This window comes from Astyanax mexicanus, chromosome 20 (genome assembly GCF_023375975.1).
Source record: "Astyanax mexicanus isolate ESR-SI-001 chromosome 20, AstMex3_surface, whole genome shotgun sequence".
Taxonomy (NCBI): Eukaryota; Metazoa; Chordata; class Actinopteri; order Characiformes; family Acestrorhamphidae; genus Astyanax; species Astyanax mexicanus.
Genome location: NC_064427.1, coordinates 15543743 through 15565461, shown reverse-complemented (window position 1 = coordinate 15565461; position 21719 = coordinate 15543743). Strand labels below are relative to the sequence as shown.

The window sequence follows — 21719 nt, the reverse complement described above, 5'->3', positions numbered from 1 at the left end:
TTTCTTTTTTAGTTTTTAATCTACTTTGTGCAACTTTTCTATCCATCCATGTACCTATTGATCTGTCCCTGTCTTTGTTCATCTATTTGTATGTTCATCCATCTATACATCCACCCATTGATACTACTATATAATGACCGATAATGAAAAAAATGTGATAATATAAAATTTAGACTTTAGATCTTGGGCTCCTTATCTCCTTATAAGGGCGTTTTTTTTTCCCCGGTCGTGTCCCAATTTACGACCCGGGGCAGCGGTAGCCCACATTGGGCTATGGAGTAGTACAATTATCTACTCTTAAAAAAAGGTGATTCTATCAATACCTTTGGGATGAATTGGATATGAGTTGGGGTGATAGTGCCATCATAATGTTAAATGATTAACATAGCAGTAGAGACAGTTACTCCAAAAAAAAGCAGGTTGCGATGTTTTTCCTCTAATTAAGCAGACCTTGCTGCTGGGTGATAGGGGGGTAACTAAATTAAGTAAAGTTAAATTAAGTAAACAAAACTGTAATTCTTAAAAAAACGAGTGCTGGATGTTAATCTACACAGATTTATCTCCTAAAAACTGTTTATTTGGGTAAAGCGCTTCTCTTTATTGACCGTAAGCATATATTTACAAATTTACACTAAGGCTGGGTGCAGCAGCAATAGCATTAGCTGCTAGTGCTAGTTCTAGTAAATGATGTCTGACAGCACTACACTGAGGAACTCTGAGTGTTCTAGTAAGCCAGGGTGATATTAACTAGCGGTTCATCCCACAAAGCTTGTTTTTACGCAGTAAACACGCAAACTACAAAACGATATAGTCATCTTTGAACGGTGAAAGAGCTAGCGCTTAGCAATGTGGTTAGCGGCTAATGCTAATACTGCTCCAGCCTCGGTGCTGGAGAACTAAACTGAAACTCCTGTATAACTCTGTACTTCAGTGGAGTGGCTTTATTGCTCCTAAATACCTGACTGTTAGAATTCATACATAAGGAGCATCGGATTATTTTAAGAAGCACTGATGGTTTTTGGGAAAATTAATGCAGCTTATAGTCGGAAAAAAATAAATGGTAGTGTTTATTAGCATAGTTAAATAGAGAACCTTCAGCACATGAAACCCCTAAACACTGTTGTTCCTCCTTCGAAAGAAAATCTAGCCGAACTAAAACAAAGATAGGAAAAAGGTGAATTTCACAACCCCAAAACTGTTACTTCACAGTCTTGACTCCTTATATTTACACCCTCAAAATTTAAATTTAAAACAGCAGTGCATAAATTGATCATAAAGGGTTTATATCAGGGGATTTCTTGGAAATGCCCATGCCTGTATACGTTGTAAGGTGTTATCTTGTGATTGGGGCTAAACTCATGCCAGTGTGAGGCCTGATAGTAGGGATGGGTGAATGGATGGATGAATGGGACGTTCCATTTCTCAATTCAATTCAATTCATTGAATTCAATTCAAATATATTTGTCACATGCATAGTAATTTACAGTACAACTTGCAGTGAAATGCTTGGAACGACAGTCTGCTCACACAATATTACTAAATTAAACATTTTAAACTTTTGAACTACACAGTTTTGAAGTGCAAAAATTCAAATGTGCAAAATGCAAAGTAAAAAAGAATAAGATACTAAAGTTCACAATTTAAAACCAGCACTAAACAAAACATATAAACAAATGTAATCTAAGCAGAAGATAAAGGTGTATAATTAACTTTAAAGTATGATTTATAAGTAGTAAAAGTGGTGCAGTGGGTATTTTACATTCCTGTACAATTACAGAGATTACAGTGGATGGTAATGATGGTGAACGGTGGTGTCTGGTTAGAATTGTCATGTGTAAATACATGCATCTCATACGCAAAAAATCATATTTACATCCCCATTCATTACTGGAGACGCCAGTGCAGTGTTCTTTAGCTTACTTGGGACATGCCAAAAGTCATGGGACACAATACTTATTTCTGTCAATTCATTTGAAGTCATATTCATAAAGAATAAATTATTCTACTTTTCAACTTCCTCCTAAACTCTTCTATCTTGTGACAGGGGGAATTACATTATCCTGACCACAGTGAAACTCGGCTCCATTTCCATAAAAAAAGCTTTCTTTCTTTCTTTAATTTCCTGCGTGATTCAGTGTTTTATTACTGACTCCAGGCTACGTGAAGCTGTGGAAAAGACTTGTTGCTAAGCTACTGCTAAAATGATCCTGCTTAAGTGTTTCCAAAAATACCTCGTGTGCTGCTCAGCCACGCTCACGCTGAATCCCAGAGGAGGACACGGTGCTGAATTAAAGATCAGGAGGGATAAAGACGGCGGACGCTCATTTTCAGAGACTTGTCCGGTGCAGATGGTCCTAAATGAGACGCTGACGCTGAATATTCTGCATCAATCAGAGCTCAGGATCCTCTGCTCTTTCCCAGCTTAACCCAGCTCCTGTCCAACTGTAGGAATATTGGAGTATATAGTGCCGTGAAGAAGCTCTATCTGGATGGGATTAGTTTCTCAGGGGGTTCTGGGGTAGTTTTATCCTCTGTGATTTTATTCCCGTCCAGAACGATCATGAAAATTACATGCTGAATTATCTACTGTCCGGACGCACATCTCTGAGTTTTGTCTTCTCGCGTTTAACAAAATAGCTATTTGTCCACTGCCGCGCACCGTAATTACACTTTGGGCATGCCACAGTTTCCATGGAGATCTACATTAACACCACAACAGCGAGTGGAACTGGAGGAACTACTGAACGTGATGTCATGTGACCTAGAAAGAAAGAAAAAAAACTCACTGTTCCTCCTGTTTTTTCGATTGCAGTCCGGATGCAGGAGTTTTATCATTTAGAAGTAAAAGTGTGAAATATTTTTCACAGAGAAACTATTCACGTCTGGATAGGGCTATACCCATATTTTTCTGATATTTAAACATCTTTAAAGTGAGACCTGTAGTTCTTTAAATTATGTTCTGGGTTCTTTTGGGACCTCCTGGATGAGTTGTTCATTTTGGAGTAATTTTGGTCGGCCGGTCACTCCTGGGAAGGTTCACCAGTGTTCCATGTTTTCTCTATTAGTGAAAAATAGCTCTCACTGTGGTTCTCTGGAGTGCCTTTTTTCCAGACTGATATGCAGTATTGTGCAAATGTTTTAGGCACCTGTGGGATTTCTTTTCGGTAAAGAAAATGTTCTTATCTGTGCAATAAGTGTTTATTAGCTCAGTAAAACATATTACAGCATTACAATAAATACACAGAATTTTACAAAATGCCGAGCTTTTACAGCCCTGTTTCCCTGTTCAAATCATATGTGGTGCTTCTTTTAAGTAAAAACACTCATATTGCTGAGATTAATTAATTTGCTTTGGTGCCTAAAACTTTTGCACAGTACTGTATGACCAAAATTTCATTATCAGATTGAAATAGAGCAATAAATGATCAATTATGTGGACTGAATGTACTATTAGTCATATTTCTTGAGCTACACTTACAGAAGTAGTGCATAATTCATGCCAGACATCTCAGTATTGAGTTGTAGAGGTTCCTAATGTTGTCCTGTGATAATCCATCCCATGCAGCTTTAATGTTCTCACAGAGTTCCTGCAGATTTTGTTGTAGGAGTGTTTATAGCACGTCCTACATATTTACAATCAGGTATAGATCTGGAGATGTGGCTAAACATGGCTTAGCATATGTAGGTTTTTCAATGCAAGCTATTGAAACAGCAGCAGTGTGTGGACGAGCATTGTCCTGTTGGAAAAGTGTGTTCAGACTGTTAAACTGTCTTCTTTTAAAGTCTTCCCTCTAAAATAAAAGCAGAAAAATCCCCTTGATTTTGAAAGAAACAAAAAAATCAGTAGGTCTCATCCATCACTGACCTACCAAATGTCATGGAATAGAAACTTGCCATTTTTTGTCCCATGTCACACCTGTGGAATATGTGTGGATGTAGTAATTTCGTCCAGACATTTCTGCTTGTCTCTGGTTCCCGCGGACAATTGTAGCCAGACACCACCAATCACAATCATAACTCTGTGCATCGAGGAATGTTAAATACATTAATAATACTTCAGAAATGGAATGTCCCAGGGCGCCGAGTGGTCCAGCGGTCTAAAGCGCTGCCACTATGAGCGGGAGGTCGCAGGTTCGAACCCCAGCTAATGCAGCTTTGCCATCAAGCTGCCGGCGTCAGAGGGAGCAAAATTGGCCCTGCTCCCTCTTGGTGGGTAGATGGCGCTCTCTCCCCACATCACTCCTATGGTTATGTCTGCAGCACAGGGCGTCTGTGTGCTGATGAGCCGAGCCGCTGGGCTTTCCTCCAAGCATGCTGGCTGCTCGGTAATGCTGCATCAGCAGCAGCTCGAAAAGAAGCGGTGGCTGGCTTCACATTTATCAGAGGAAGCATGTGCTAGTCTTCACCCTCCTGGTGTGTTGCGGCATCACTAGTGATAGGGGGAGTCCTAATGAGTGGGTTGGGTAATTAGCCGTGTAAATTGGGTAGAAAATGGGAAGAAAAAAAAAAAAGAAATGAAATGACCCATCCATCCAAGCCTTACGAATCACAAGATAAAAATTGAATACAAAATTGAAAACCTCTGGAATATAATCAAGAGGAAGATGGATCAAAAGCCATCAAACCAAACTGAACTGCTTGATTTTTTGCACCAGGAGTAAAGCAGCATAAAGTAATCTAAAAGCAGTGTGTAAGACTGGTGGAGGAGAATATGATGCCAAGATGTATGAAAAAAACTGTGAATAAAAAACAGGGTTATTCCACCAAATATTGATTTCTGAACTCTGTGAACTCTGAAATTTATGAATATGAACTGTATCAGCCATTTCTCTTTTTCTGCAAATAAATGCTCTAAATGAGAATAATTTTATTTGGAATTTGGGAGAAATGTTGTCTGTAGTAATGTTCATTTTATTCAAACGTATACTTGATTTTTTCCAGAGCTCTATATATTGTTGTCCCATGACTTGTGCCATGTCTTCTTTGAACTCGTATAAACTTGTCTCTTTTCTCCTTTTTCAGCTAGTTTTCTTTTTCGTCCTATCAGAACTGCTCTGCAGAGGCACTTAAATAGTAACTTCTGCTTCTTGCTGTAGCAATCTGAACACACACACTTATACACACACACACACACACACACACAGCGAAACATAAAGTAGCCTACCCGCGGTGCACCATCGCATGGCAACCGTGGTGGTGGAGTTAGCCCACGGAGATTATTTTTATCCTCTATCAATTACACAACATTACCATTATAAAAAGCAATAAATAACAGGGTTACATGCTGGAAAAGACAAGCTGTGAGTGAGAGTGTGACTCACACACACAGAGAAACACGCGCACACTCGTACACACGCGCACGTACGCTCCTCCATCTCCAATGGCCAAACCCGCCCTTCAGACCAGGAGAGCCTTCAAAGAGCATGGAGGAGAGCAAGTCGCCTAGCAACCAGCCGGCAGAAAGAAAGAAAGAAAGAAAGAAAGAGAAAGAAAAGCTACTGCTGTGTGTGTGTTTGTGTGTGTGTGTGTGTGTGTGTGTGTGTTTGTGTGTGTGTGTGTGTGTGTGTAGGAATAGCTTGAGAGATCGTGACCAGCTGTTTTGAGTTTTTTTTCCAGTATGAAGGTTGAGAAAACGATAAAGCGAAAAAAGTGCCAACAAGTTAAAACACTCAGCAATACATGCTGGATTATTGTAACCATAAATGTAGTTCTGCTAAACTCAGACTGCACAGCTCTGTAAAAATGAGGAGAGCACTTTAGTTCCTGAATTGTGAAAGAGTGATGCAGGGATCATGAGTTCATTATTTTCACACATGGATTGAAAGAGTTCACCACAGAGTCCAGACCTTAACCTCATTGAGAATCTTTGTGCAGTGGTCAGACTCTGCCATCATCAATACTGCTGCAAGATCTTGGTGATAAATGAATAAATTAATGCAACACTGGATTAATATAAATCTTGTGATGTTGCAGAAGTTTATCAAAACAATTCCACAGAGAATGGTGGTCCAACCAAATATTAGAGTGTGTGATTTTTTTTTAACACACCACCATCATGCTCATAGTGAACAGTGCAGTGGATGCTTATGATTGTTATGGCAGCATCTGGCTAGAATATAAAAATGGTACATTACAGATTGAGTGTAATTTGTTAATGTGTGTGTGTTGTGTGTTGATGTGTGTGATGTTGTGTGTTGTAGGTGCTGCAGGATCAGGGGTGTTTGTTCCAGGAGAGACACGGCTGGGAAAGACCAGGCTGGTTCAATAAAGACGGACCTGCACCGGTTAGACACCACACACCCACACACACACATTCTCTGTATCAGTTTTGCTTTATCAGCCACAGTAAATAGTATAAAAGTAAATAATAGATTAAGTTTGAGCTGCTTTAATCATGATGTAATTATCCATTGTTTGCTGTGATTATATGACTGTGTTTATCTGTGTTTTTGTGTGCAGGTTTTAGATTATGATTATTATGGCGCTTATGATGTGAAGAAAAACAGCGACTACAAATATAACGAACTCCTGGGCAAAGAGTACACCTTCGATTTCCCCCCTCATCATAACACGGCAAGTGTGTGTGTGTGCGTGAGAGTGTGAGTGAGTGTGTGTGGGATGCACCAAAATATTTTTTATATGTTTTTAATCTAAACTTAATGAAATTATTGAACTTTAATGAAAAAAGGTTTTTATTAATTGTTTTATTCCAGCAGACATTTAAACAAAGCACAATACATTTACCTAACTAGTGTTCTAATGATACATTTATTTTAGCAGTACAATTTAAGTCACAGTGGCTACCTGTGTTGTGCCATTCTATAAAGACTTTCTTCAGTAGTGCAATTTAAGTCATAAATTTACCTTAGTAGGGGTAGTTCTAACCATTAACTTACCTCAGAAGTGCTATTCTAGCTATAAAGTTACCTCAGGAATGCCACTCTAATCTTAAATTTACCTCAGGAGTACTATTCTAATTATACATTTACCTCAGTAGTGCTATTGTAACCATGAATTGACCTCAGGAGTGCTATTCTAATCATACATTAACCTTAGTAGGGTTATACTAACCATACATTTACCATAGTAGTGCCATTCTAAATGTATATTTACCAATTGTTCTGTGTAAATAATTCAGTATTTTAACTTTTTACTGAAAGTGCTTTTTTTTACATTTAAGACTATAAATTGTTGGTTGCCAAATATAGATAGAAAGACAAAAATCAACAAACCTATGGTTCTGTCTATTTATCAGTGAGTAACTAATATATAAAGTGGTCTAATCTGCAAACTGTGTGTGTGTGTAGATCAGAGATGAGTGTATGACCTGTAGGAACGCTGTAGCTGTGTTTAATATGTCCTACTTTGGCAAGTTCTACCTGAGTGGTCCTGATGCCAAGAAAGCTGCTGATTGGCTGTTCACTGCAGACGTCAACAAAAAAACAGGTGATGATGCGCATACACATCGTGTATATATTTATACTGTAAATATATATATATATATATATATTGATGGTTTTACCTGAGCTGAAGGTAGTTTGTGTGTGTGTGTGTGTGTGTGTGTGCTCGTGTGTGTGTGTATTCCAGGTTCTACAGTGTACACCTGTATGCTGAATAAAAAGGGCGGGGCTGAATCAGATTTAACTGTCAGTCGCCTGGAGCCTGGCCCTGCCCATCTCCCACTAACTCCAGAGTCTAACGGTGAGCAAAAGCACAGACTTATAAATATAAATCCACAAGAGGTGGTCTGAGACAAAGTTTACACTGATAAAAAAAATCCGATTTCTCAAACCACTTCAGGAGGTGGTCTGAGACACTCTTTATACAGATACAAATCCGATTCATCAAACCACTTTTGGAGGTGGTCTGAGACGCACTTAAAACAGATTACATATTTAGCTACCAAGTGTGAGTTCATGTGCTTTATTGTGTGTTCAAGAGACAATCTAAATACTGATTACATAAAGTGACCAGGTATAAACAGAGTCTTTAATTATTGACCACTACTTTATGTTAATAAAATAAATAAGTATAAATCTATCTGCCAGTCAGAACTGATAAGAGAATTAGTTAATGCATTTTATTACCCAGCTTTCAGCAGAAACAGGATAAAAATAAGGACAACAGAAAAATTATATATTTAAAAAAAAATAATTTAATAACAACAGTTCATAGTTCATAGTTACTCTTTTTGTTTAGCATCAGTACAGCAACAGTTTCAAAAAGCAGCTAAATATTCATATTTTTATAAACATAATAACACTTTTAATAATGAGCCATTTGTTTTATTCTACATCGATAAATGTATCAATTTACATTTTTAATGTTGCTTTTTGTTTTAATTGATATGTTTTAATATACCATAGTTTCAACCTTTTGTATTTATACCTGATATTATTATTTTCATTTTATTTGCCCTTTTTGCAGTTTTCAAATTTTCATTCTTTATTCTATTTCATTCTTATCTAAATTGTTAATTTTACTTTACTTTTACGTTGTATTTTTATCCCTATCTTATAGAAATATAATAGTGTAATATATACGTTGAGGTTGTTAGTATGAGTATATAGTAAGAGAAGTGTTATAATCAGTGTTATAATAGATGTTTTTTTTATCTGATTGTGTGCAGGAGATGTGTATTACCTGGCTATAGGAGGTGGAGTCGCTCAGCACAACTGGAGTCACATTCAGACGGTCTTGCAGGACGAGTGCTTTAACTGCACCCTGACAGACCAATCAGAGGACATGGGGATGATTAGCATTCAGGGACCCAAGAGGTGAGAATGGCACTCTCAATCAGAATTCAGAATCAGAAATCAGAATTATACCAGCTATATCAGCTATACCTTTAGCTCTAGAGTTATATCTTTAGCTTTACCTTTAGCTCTCCAGGTTTAGCTTTAGCTGTAACTCAGGCTCAGACTTGGGTAAATGGTGGAGCTATGATAGCATTGTGATTTGTCTGGGTTTCCTTTGTAGCACATTTTTATTTTTAACCGTGCGTCCACACCGAACGCGACGCGAGCGACAAAGCAGCCGGAAGTCATTCATTTTCAGTGAGAGCGGGCGATACTGGGCGACAGGCAGCGACGCAGCGTGTAGTGAATCAGGCAGTTTGAGCGACGCGAGAGAGTTGACCAGCCGACGCAAGGCGGCGACTACCAATCAGAAAAAGATAATCATATGTCCGGCCTGAAATCGCTAAGGGAATTATTTATTAAATTAACAGAACCTTTTATTGAAACACGATAAAACTATTTATTACAGCTGAAGAAAGTATTTATGAAATTTACATAACGATTTATTAAAACTGAGGGAATTATTTATGAAATTTGGAATGATTTAATTAAAACTGAGGGATTTTTTTATTAAATTAACAGAATGATTTATTAAAACGGAGGGAATTATGTATTACATTAAGAGAAAGATTTATTAAAACTAAGGGGAATTATTTATTAAATTAAGGGAAATACTGTTTAATAAATCAAGAGGATGATTTACTATATTTAAGTAAACATATTAATTACATCCAAGGAATTATTTATTTTTATTTATTTATTACATTAAGTTAACAATATTTTAAATTACTTTTAAATATATAAAGTATATATAAATAAAGAGAATGATTTACTACATTAAGGGAAAAGTGTATTTTATTTAAGTAAACTTATTAATTGTAATATGAAATAATTAAGTTAAATAATTGTACTTAATAGTAGTTATAAAAGATATAAAGATGTATTGTTTGTGAAACAAGTGTATGACTGTTTAATGTTTAGGAATTGTGTAGATAGGCTGAACCCTTGTTTCTGTATGTGCCGTATTTGGAAAACGACGTCTTTATGCTGCAGTGAGAGGCAAGGGCTGAGCTTTGGGAACAGTACAGTAGTGTGTGTGTGTGTGTGTGGGTGATTTCACACCTGGTGAAGCGAGTTCTGTTCACTCTTCACAGGGAGCTTCTGATAAGGCAATATTTATCCGCTGATGTGATTCTTACTGTAGCAGAAAATCAACATCTCTCTTAACTGTGTGTGTGTGTTCTGATCTCACTTTTAACAGTCATGTCAAAGCAGTCACCAAATCAGCATTTTATCACCTCAAGAACATCAATAAGATCAGAGATTTTCTGTCTAAATCAGACCTGGAGAAACTCATCCACGCCTTTATTTCTAGTAGGATTGATCACTGTAATGGACTCCTAACTGGACTCCCAAAAAAGACCATCAAACTGTTTCAGCTGATTCAGAATTCAGCAGCCAGAGTTCTGACTAGGAGTAAAAGAAGGGAGCACATCACCCCCATCCTTAAATCCCTGCACTGGATACCAGTCTGTTACAGAATAGACTTTAAGGTTCTGTTACTGGTGTATAAATGTGTTAATGGTGCAGGACCAGCATATTTATCTGATGTGCTCCAGCAGTATGAGCCGAGCAGAGCTCTCAGATCATCAGGAACTGGTCAGTTAGAGCCGCCTAAAGTAAAAACTAAACACGGAGAGGCAGCGTTTAGCTACTACGCTGCTCTTAAATGGAACCAGTTAACAGAGAGCATTAGAAGAGCTCCAACACTAAACATGTTTAAATCCAGACTGAAAACCTACATGTTTGATCAGGCCTTCAGCTCAGCTTAAAACACTGCAGCTCCGCCCACTTTTATTCTGTAACGGCACTTTTATATTATGTTTTATTCTTTATTCTTATTAATTCCTTGTTGTTCTTTTACATGTTTTTAATTTAATCCTCTTTGTTTTAATCATGTTTTAATCAATCATGCTTTATTCTTATTTTAGTTTTTATTTCCATTTTTACTGTTAATCTTTTACATGTTTTTTTTATTTGATTTCTCTGTGTATTTTCTAATTTGTAAAGCACTTTGAATGACCGTTGTGTATGAAAGGTGCTATATAAATAAACTTGCCTTGCCTTGCCTTGCCTTGTTTAGTCAGCATTATTGAGGGATGATGTTGGCTCTTATTAAGGGAGATATGATTCTCTCTCTTCTTAATACAGTTCTTTTCAAGCTGGCATTAATGCTGTGACCAGTGCATTATTAATTCTGAGTATTTTCAACATTTACTGTTTTTTTTTTGCACTATAAGCTGCATTTAAAATCCTTTCATTTTCCCCAAAAAGGATCAGAGCTCCTTATAATCCGGTGCTCCTTATGTATGAATTCTACCAGTCAGGTATTAAGCAGCAATAAAGCCACTTTGCTGAAGTACAGAGTTATACAGGAGTTTCAGTGAAGTTTCACCAGCACTAAGGCTGGAGCAGTATTAGCATTAGCCGCTAACCATGCTAAGAGCTAACTATTTCATCAGTCAGAGGTGGATATTATCGGACTGTAGCCTGCTGCCAACCCTGGCTAGCACTGCTGGAGCAGCATTAGCATTATCTGCTAACTGTGCTAAGTGCTAGCTCTTTCGTCGTTCAGAGGTGAGTATATATGACTGTAGCCTGCATGTTTACTGCATGTGTTAAAACAAGCTAAGTGGGACAAACCGCTGTCTACTATAGCCCTGGCATACCAAAACGCTCAGGGTTACTCAGTGTAGTGCTGTTGGACTGCTAGCGGTTAGCCGCTAATGCTAATGCTCCAGCTTTAGTGTAAATCTGGAAATCTAAGTTTACTGTAAATAAACAGGTGTTGACATTATTTAGCTGTCCCTTAAGTTAACTCTTTACATACTGCTGTTCCATATGTATGTCCCTAACGCCTGTTAATGTATGTAATTAACTGTATATTCATCACAGTCAACACACCAACACATCATCTGGGTTGTGAATGTACTGTATGTTCCCAAGCCTTCACACTTCGTAATACATTTGCATATTACTGTCCTCTGACTTTTGGCATGTCTGTGTACAAACAGCTCTGAAAAAAATGAAGAAAGCACTTCAGTTTCTGAATCAGTTTCTCTGATTTTGCTATTTATAGCAAATGTTTGAGTAAAATAACATTTTTCATGTTTGAGTGAAATGATTATTGTTGTTTTATTCTATAAACTACAGACAATATTTCTCCTAAATACTAAATAGAAATATTGTCATTTAGAGCATGTATTCGCAGAAAATGAGAAATGGCAGAAATATAGTTTTAAGAGTTCAGAAATCAATATTTGGTGCAACAACCCTGTATTTTATTCAGTTTTTTCATGCATCTTGGCATCATGTTCTCCTCCACCAGTCTTACACACTGCTTTTGGATAACATTATGCTGCTTTACTCCTGGTGCAAAAATTCAAGTAGTTCAGTTTGGTTTGATGGCTTGTGATCATCCATCTTCCTCTTGATTATATTCCAGAGGTTTTCAATTTGGTAAAATCAAAGAAACTCATCATTTTTAGGTGATATCTTTTTTTTTTTCCAGAGCTGTATATTCCACGGGTCAGTTAGCTATTATGGGACAAATTGGGCAAAAGTCATGGGACCCAATGCTTATTCCTTTTCCATGACATTTGATATGTCGGTTGTTATCAAATTATAGAATTATAGTTATGACAGTTTGTTTTTGCTTACGCATAATTGATTTATTGCTCAGGTTTACAGGGCTTGACGTCAGTGTGTGTGTGTGTGTGTGTGTCGGCTCCGGCTGCTGTAAGTGAGTTCATATCTGATCTTCAGCTAAATCACACTGCTAAACCAGACGCCGGCCAGGCAAATTGGGCTCTCAAACACACACACACACACACACACACACACACACACACACACACACACACACCACAGGCTGGATCATTGTTCAGTGTGTAGGTCTGTGTGGTGTTTGTGAGATAGGTGGGTTTGGCAGTGGGAGGGACAGGAGAGCGTCTAGTAATTACATCATATCACACATCTCACACACTGAGTGGTACACACACACACACACACACACACACAGACTATTTTTCACTTCAAAACCAGTACCATGAATATTTAAGATGGCATTTGGCCAAAAAAATATATTCACTATCATTCAATATCAATATCAGGGTATTTTTGTGAAAAAAAAAATTTAATTAAAAAAAGATTCTTTTAAGAATTCACTACAGCAATAAAATGAAAATTTAATTATATTATTCCATAAAATATAATATAACACACCCGTAACTGAGATATTAAAACATACAAGAATTTGATCAGACTTGTAACAGACGTCAATGATCCAGAATTATTAGTCATGATACTACTAATAATAATGCACTCCAAATATCTCCATATATCCAGGATTAAAGTAAAATAAATGATACTGTACAGATATAATCTGTCTCTAGTAGATATATAATGAGAAATGAGAACAGTGTGAATTTTTCTTTTGATAAAAACTGTAAAAAAGTAGAACCCTGATGTAATAAATAGGGGTGGTGGATATGGCTCCATATTTCAGGGTATAATATTAGTATCGTTCACCACATTCAAAAATGTTGGTGATTATTATTTCGAACGATACGATATGGACTAGTGGACACGCCCTCTATGTTGCACTAAGTAGTGGAGCAGTGGAATTGTGTGCTCTAGAATGATGGAGCTCCTTCAATAATGTTGGGATGATATGGGGAGTTTTCACGGCAATGTACTATCAGAAAGTCTTAACAGAAAGCTTTCCCTGGAGAGTAGAAGAATAAACCTCAACAAAAAGCAGGATAAACCCTTTTTAATACCCTTAATTTCAGAAGAGACGATGATTGAGCAGGTGTCCCAATATTTTGTTCAAAAGGTATATCTTATTCTAGTTGAATAATGAGAGTTCCTTAAAGAGAACCTTAAATATAAGATCCAGCAGAACCAATGTAAGAGCTAGAAAAAGGGGCCGTTTCCAAAGCTCCAAAACTGTTACATCACAGTCTTGTTTTGATAGATATAAATATATGTACACCCCCAAATGTGTATATATAAAAGAAAAGCCCTTATATGATTGTGTGTGTTGGTACTGAAGAGCAGCTGATCTCAGCAACAGGCACACACACACACACACACACACACACACACTACTCTGGTGAGATTACAGTGTTGGTGCTAATACCTAAAGCTGGTAATGATGTGTATTAATGTTTATTATATGAGATGATGTTGGACCACGATTGACCGATACACAGCCTGTAATGGCTTCATTCATTCATTCTCTCTCTCTCGCTCTCTGTGTGTGTGTGTGTGTGTGTGTGTGTGTGTGTGTTCTCAGCCGTGATTTGCTGCAGGAGGTTTTAGATGCAGATCTGAGTAATGAGGCCTTCCCTTTCTCTACACATAAAATAGTGACCGCTGCTGGACACAAGGTGGGTCTCTCTCTCTCTCTCTCTCTCTTGATATGTCTCTCTCTTGCTGTCTGTCTCTCTCTGTCTCTCTCTCTCAATTAAATTCAATCTAACTTGAACATTTAAGAAGACATCAATGACAGTATTAACAGAAACATCAATAAAAAGAAACAATGACAATAATAATAACAATAATAACAATAGTAATAAAATAAAGATTATCTCTCTTTCTCTCTCTTTACACACTTCTATATTAGTTTAACATTTGATTGGGTTACTGGCAAAAAGATGCTGCTAAAATAATATTAAAAAGCTGCTTTAGAGTTCTATACGTTTTTAAAGGTACTGTATGTTGTTTAATATAAACACAAAAACTAGACAAATAAAATATATCAAATTGTAAGTCCTGGAATATATTGGAATATATTGAATTGTAAGTCTTGGACTATATTGGAATATATTGAATTGTAAGCTTTTGCTAAAAATATTTCAATGAACAAAACATTATGTGTGAAATACCAGAGCTCAAAAGAGGGCAAATTGTTGGTGCACGTCTTGCTGGTGCATCTGTGACCAAGACAGCAAGTCTTTGTGATGCATCAAGAGCCACGGTATCCAGGGTAATGTCAGCATACCACCAAGAAGGACCAACCACATCCAACAGGATTAACTGTGGATGTAAGAGGAAGCTGTCTGAAAGGGATGTTCGGGTGCTAACCTGGATTGTATCCAAAAAACATAAAACCACGTCTGCTCAAATCACGGCAGAATTCAATGTGCACCTCAACTCTCCTGTTTCCACCAGAACTGTCCGTCACCACAATAAATTATTGTGCTCTAAACCTCGGTGTTTCAGTTTCATTCTCCAACCCCTGTAGTTGTTTATTGTTTGTGATATGGTTGATTGTTGTATGATTGTTTGTGGTTGTTTGATGTGGTTGTTGGTTGTTTGTAGTTTATTGTTGTTTGTAATGTATTGTTGTTTGTGATGTTTGTTTTGTTAGTTTTCCATTGTTGTTTTTGATGTTTGTTTAAGGTTTTTTTATCTGTTTGTTGTTTGTGATGAGGTTGTTTTGCTCTGTTGTTTTTCTTGCTGATTGTATCATGTTGCACATGAGAGTTAGTGTGCGTGTGTGTGTGTTTGTGTGTGTGAGGCAGGTAGTTTGGCCTAGTTTAGTAAGTGGATCCCCTGTGTTGGGTGGTGTTTGCAGAGGGCTGTGGTGAGCCTGGACAGATGGCTGTGTGACTGTGCCTCCTCTGGGGCTACAAACACACACTAACACATACACACACTCACCTACTTAAATACACACTTACTGAAATACACACACACACACATCACATTTTTTTTACCACTTTTTCTTTTATTCCGACCAAAGTTCACTTTTCAATGAGTTGTTTAACAAGTTCAGTTTACAGTATATGTGTGTTTTCACACACACACATACACACACACACACACACATACATAAAAAACACACACAGACCTGTGTACAGCAAGACGAAGAGCAGTGGTGTTGCCAGATCCATATAAATTAGGTTTTTAAAAACATAGATAAACATAGAGAAACAGAGAAATTAAGGCTATGTTCACATTACCAGGCTAAAGTGACTCAAATCAGAGTTTTTTGCTCAATGTGGCTAAAATCAGATTTTTTCATGGCTGTGTGAATAATCATACTCAAATCAGATTCAAGGTACTTTCGTAGGTGGTCCTAAATCAGATACGTGTCGGATCTGTGGACATGTGACATGAATGTCTGAATTCATGAAATCTGAATTCGTGCGTCTGTCTTTTTGCTTTTATGCATTAGCATTAGCGCTACGTACTGCTCTCTTGTACCCACACTGTATCTCTTGGTGCAGCTGTGCAGCTATAGCTGCAAAAACAGCAAAAGCAAACCACCTGTCCTTTTTTCACCTCCTGGACCTGAGCATGAACTTCAGAGCAGCTGTTTACTCTCCACTCCAGCAAAAGATGCTCCACATATGAGCTGCTAGCTCATCCATTTCCCTTTATAAAACTACGAGTCTCTCGTCTCTCTAATATGAGGGTTTCTCTCTATCTCTCTCTCTCTCTGCAGGTGCGTGCTATGCGTTTGTCGTTCGTGGGCGAGCTCGGCTGGGAGCTGCACATCCCTAAAGACTCCTGTTTGCCGGTGTACCATGCTGTCATGGCGGCTGGAGCCAAATACGGTGTACAAAATGCTGGATACAGAGCTATCGACTCGCTAAGCATCGAGAAAGGTGCAGTAGTCTGTTTCTATCCTAATTAATTATATTAATAATAATTAGAAAAAGACTAGAAAACAAATAATATTAAGGCTATAAAACAAAAAAACAATTGACTAATTATACATGCAAATACTAACAAAACCAGAAGTTAAACTAACAGAATAACAATAACATACCATGCAAGGAAAATATGGGGTATATAAGTCAAGCCAGTGAAACAAGGAACACCTGGGGAAGATAACTAAGGGGTAAGGTAACAAACTCTCTCTCTCTCTCAGGCTACAGGCACTGGCATGCAGACCTCCGTCCTGATGACACACCTCTGGAGGCGGGGCTTGCGTTTACCTGTAAAATGAAGACGTCTATCCCCTTCCTGGGTCGCAGCGCACTGGAATCCCAGAAGGCCGAGGGGCTTCGCCGCCGAATTGTCTGCTTCACCATCGACGAGTGAGTCACTGCGTCACCCCAGCAGCCTAACACTGCCCTCACTGCATTAACCTGGTTTGAACTCACCACTCACACACAAATGCTCAACCTGGCAACCCTGCAGAGCAGATGCACTTACTCCCCATTCACAGCTATAAAAATCTATCCTGACCCTGTGTGTTATAATACTAATAAAATAGAGTCAGGATAAGGCACTGAACAGCAATGCTAGCTTGATGTTAGCATAGCCGTATTAATATAATTATTTAAAATCATAATATTAGTTATCAAAATCAAAACAATTCTCAGTGCATCCAGATTCATCACAGAAATATTATTATGTATATTAATGTGTTCTGCAGGAAAGTTCCCATGTTTGGTTTGGAGGCGATCTTTCGTAACGGCGTTCCCGTTGGTCACCTGCGGCGCGCTGAGTTTGGATACGCCATCAACAAAACTATCGGATACGGATACATCCGCAACCCAGAGGGCGAAGTGGTGAGTACAGTGTGATTAATATTACTAGTGATGAGACTATCCACTTTTTCTGCTCCGATCAGATTCCGATATAAAACTGATATAAAACTGCTTTTTTAGTTTATTATTATTATTAGCAGGTGGAACTTTATCCTTGAACTGGCTCCGTGATTGGCGTTAAGAGATTTTCCATTCACACATGCTCAGCGGACTGTCTCCTCATTAATAATACAGGGCTACTGGAAAATTATTTGAGGCTAAAGCCCCGGAAGCCCGGGCCAGGCGACACCCCTGGTGGAAAATGAACATACAGTTTACGTTTCCCATATTTATCTATGGTGAAGTAGATTTGCTTGTGTACATTAGGTCATTGTCATGGTGCATGACCCAACTGTACTACAGCATCACATTTAAAGCAAGATACTTTGAATATTGTATTGCAGAGCAGCACCAGCACTCAAATTCCTACTCACACTTTAACTAGGCATACACACGCATACATACACACACACACACACACACACACACACACACCTGTTAAGAGCTGGGAAGGGCTCACCTCTCTCTCAGTATGGCTCTTTAATGGGGTTTGTAGGGGATGTGTAGAGCAGAGTGAAGAGGACGCTCCACTTCACTAACTCTTCACTCAGGAGAGACCACACACACACACACCTCTGCCTCTCTCTCTCCGTAACTGTTTCTAACACACTTAATTCTCTCAGTATCTCACACTCTGTGTGTGTGAGTGTGTGAGTGTGTGTGTGTGTGACAGTGAGCTGAGTATGAAGGGGCAGGTGTGCTGTGAGCTCAGGTGTCTATAACTCTCTCAACTGACCAGACCAACACAGACAGCTCTGACCTGTCACACACACACACACACACACACCATATATTCTATTTTATTGTATTGTATTATTCTACTCTGTTGTAAATATTGTTATTTTTATATTAGTGTACCTGTACTCTGTGACGTGATAAGAAATATCTTGAATCTTAAGTTGTTTGTGTCTGTGTGTGTTCAGGTGAGTCCTGATTTTGTTCGTGGTGGTGAGTTCACTCTGGAGAGGATGGGAGTTCAGTATAAAGCTAAAGCTCACCTGAAGTCCCCCTTCGACCCGGAGAACAGGCGAGTGAAGGGCATCTACAGCTCTGAGTAAAGATCTGATCCGGATCCTGCAGAGACCGACCGGATCAGAGCTTCCTTCCACAGCGCCGCGAACCACTGGATCCAGATCAGGAGAGCAGATACCGGATCTTAATCTGGAGACTCTAATAACAGAGGAAACATCCTCCCCACCCACCTGCTGTTCTACACTGATTTATAACATCCTGAATATCCGGGAACAGTGTGAGCTGAGTACTGAGCCACAAATCTGACCTTTATTTCCCTCTAATTTACCTACTGACAAACCTAAAGGAGTACTCCGATGTAAAATGGGCTTTGTGTAGTAAAACATGTTAGAGAAATTTTAACAGTTTGTTCAAACACCCTTCAGACTTGGTGACACGGGGCATAATTTACCATGATAAATCACTTTTTACACCGTTATCAGAAGAACCTTAATAAAAACACTATTTACATCCTATAACACTACTAGCTTTAGCTCCGAGTGCCGCCATCACTGTACTGATAATGACATAGACATATATATATACATAGACTTAATGTACTGTATATATGCCCCCAAAGTGGCCGTTGTAAAGAGTTCTGGGCAAAAAGCACTGGATCTCAGAAAGCTGCTGGAGAACGAGGGTGAGCTATTCAACAAACGTAAGAACTTTTTATCATGTTTTATTATAACAAAAGTCCATTTTACACCGGAGTTCTCGTCTGAATCATCATGTAGTATTTTTATAAATGTGTTAAGTCACAAATGTTCTATTAAAAAAACTTGAGTTAATTAATAAAGACTGTAATTTAATGGTACAAAATAATAAGGAACATATTATACAAAATATACAAAAATATACAAAATTCTGAGCTTGAAAAATATTTTTCCTTTCAGCTGTTTGTCTACAGAAGTATAATGTATTATTGAGTTATTGCTGTAACAGTTTACCAGTTTTTTGTCATTATTATCACTTTAAAACCTCTCAATCTCAATTTGTTTTTCATATTTGCAATTTTTTTTACATAATGTGAATCTAGCAGCTGTACAATAGTCTGTCCAAATGTCATGATTTAAGTGAACGGACCATCAGAATGCTCTTAAAGGATTAAAATAAAATATTAATACATTGACAATTTCCATTGCAATTTATGACGTTTTTTTTTTTTTTTTTTTTTTGGAGATACACTATGTGCATTAAATAAGTTTACATTTCATTTATTTCATGCTTAAATAATGCTTAATTACATAATAATTAGATCAATAGAAATGGCAAAAATGTCTTTCTTTTTTTTTTACATTGACTTATATCAACTATTAAAAGTTAGTAAAAAAAATCCCTTCTTCTCTAAAATTATCATTTTTGAGGTAGACATTTTTAGTTTGGTAATGGCAATATTGTACATTTGCATATAATTTTGCATATAATTGATTTGATGCTAATGTTTACATCCAAATTTCACAGTGAATGGACCAATATAAATGCTGCTCCACAAAAACTAAAAATGAAATACTGTTACACTGACTTTTATTGAAAGTTTTAAAGTTACTTTATTTTCCTGTATAACTACTATTTTTGAGGTTTTATCGAGACAGTGGAAACATTGTTTATTTATAAATGAGACATTTCAGGCATTTCACACTGAACTGATCCAGCTGTGCTGTGTGAAATTTACTGAATGTGCTGAAAATACTTAAAAAAAAAAAAATATATATATATATATATATTACTTCAAAAAATTGTGCATGTATTCTTTTTAATTATATTATACATTTTTCAATTATACAATCTCTGTGTGGATGCTGCATTAAGCGTTAACTTCATGTACAGTAAATTCTTTAGAGAATCAAAACAGAAAACAATCACAAACTACTTCAGTGAAAACAGTAACTTCCTCATACATCATATTTTAGATATTCATATTTATATTGTGGGTATTATATGTTGAGTGTGTTTTAACGGATGTGGTCGGTTTGGACCTCTGTTGGTCCTGAGCTCCAGGCGGGAGATCGGCCGAGTTCACAGGGGTACGGCTCCCTCTGGAGCTCCTCCAGAACTTCAGGAATTTTCTGTTTTTCCCAATTTCCCTAAAAACACGAACAGAGACAACAAAATCTGTAAGAGATTTAAAAAAATTTAATTTAAGCCCATTTTCTACCCCAATTACCCCAATCCTTATCATCGTCGCTATCCAGTGAAAAACACGTTTAATCTTCAAAATAGCAACTTTACAAGAGAGACATAAAAACCTTAACTCATAATGGAAGTGTTTTCTGTATTTTCTGGTGTATTAAGCGCACCTGAATATAAGCCGTAGTTGTCCATGTTATATTATATGATATATTTATATAGAAAGATGTTACAGAAACTTTGAATAAAATAGGCTAAATACACAAATAAGTTAAGTACTGTATGACCAGTAAAAAATACAGTAGCCTACCAGGAAAAGGCGGAGCATAAATTGGTGATATTACGAGAGTAAAGTCGTAATATTCTCATGATTCTCGCGACTTTACTCTTGTAATATTCCGACTTTATTCTCATAATAAGAGTAAAGTGGTAACACGAGAGTAAAGTCATAATATGAGAGTAAAGTCGTAATATTATGAGGAAAAAAGTCATAATATTTCGAGACTAAAGTTGTAATATTATGAGAAAAAAGTCATAATATTTTGAGACTAAAGTTGTAATATTATGAGAATAAAAGTTGTAATACTAAAAGGGAAATGTTGGGAGGTTGGGCTGTCCTCTACATCATGCAGGATTCAGGCTGATGTCGAGTGGCTGTAAATACTTTGTTGTCTTGACAAGCCCTGGATTAATCTACACTCTTATTTTATTGAAAACAGTTTATTTGGGTGAGTAAAGCACTTTTGTTTATTAACAGTAATGTTAGTAAACAAAAAGTCTGTAAAAAGGAAATCCTTGTTTTTTAATGCACAGCAACGACATAAACTCCCCGCTCAGTTCTGATTCAACAGACACCCGATACACCCACCAGTATCACCATGGGAGTGATGAGGTAAGAGAGTGCTATCTTAGACTCTGGCTGCTGATGCCAGTAATGCTGATGTTCAGGTCCTTAGTTCGCAGGACCACTCGGAGCTCTTAACCCTTTCAGACCCTGCATCTTTTATAGTAGACATTATTTTTATTTAGTTTATCTCTTGTGTTATACCTGCACTTAATACATATTGAGAGATTGAGAGACCTGTTCTCAATCAGATTATACTTTGTACGT

General features: G+C 37.4%; 2 protein-coding genes across 3 annotated transcripts in view; one reads left to right on the top strand and one right to left on the bottom strand.

Annotated features, from left to right (window-relative positions):
- Nucleotides 1-19613, top strand: part of sardh (sarcosine dehydrogenase) — a 67425-nt gene extending 47812 nt beyond the window's left edge. For both annotated transcript variants that reach the window (XM_049468820.1, XM_049468821.1), the window contains 10 exons: nt 6201-6284; nt 6460-6573; nt 7308-7446; nt 7588-7701; nt 8630-8777; nt 14158-14251; nt 16315-16477; nt 16744-16912; nt 17254-17389; nt 18391-19613. In XM_049468820.1, coding sequence (XP_049324777.1) covers nt 6201-6284; nt 6460-6573; nt 7308-7446; nt 7588-7701; nt 8630-8777; nt 14158-14251; nt 16315-16477; nt 16744-16912; nt 17254-17389; nt 18391-18525 — 1296 coding nt within the window. In that variant the 3' untranslated portion in view covers nt 18526-19613. The remainder of the gene's footprint in view (nt 1-6200; nt 6285-6459; nt 6574-7307; nt 7447-7587; nt 7702-8629; nt 8778-14157; nt 14252-16314; nt 16478-16743; nt 16913-17253; nt 17390-18390) is intronic.
- A 587-nt stretch (nt 19614-20200) lies between these two features.
- The window catches only part of dbh (dopamine beta-hydroxylase (dopamine beta-monooxygenase)), a 46149-nt gene continuing 44630 nt past the window's right edge, over nt 20201-21719 (bottom strand). Inside the window, exon 13 of the mRNA XM_022680937.2 lies at nt 20201-20565. Coding sequence (XP_022536658.2) covers nt 20434-20565 — 132 coding nt within the window. The 3' untranslated portion in view covers nt 20201-20433. The remainder of the gene's footprint in view (nt 20566-21719) is intronic.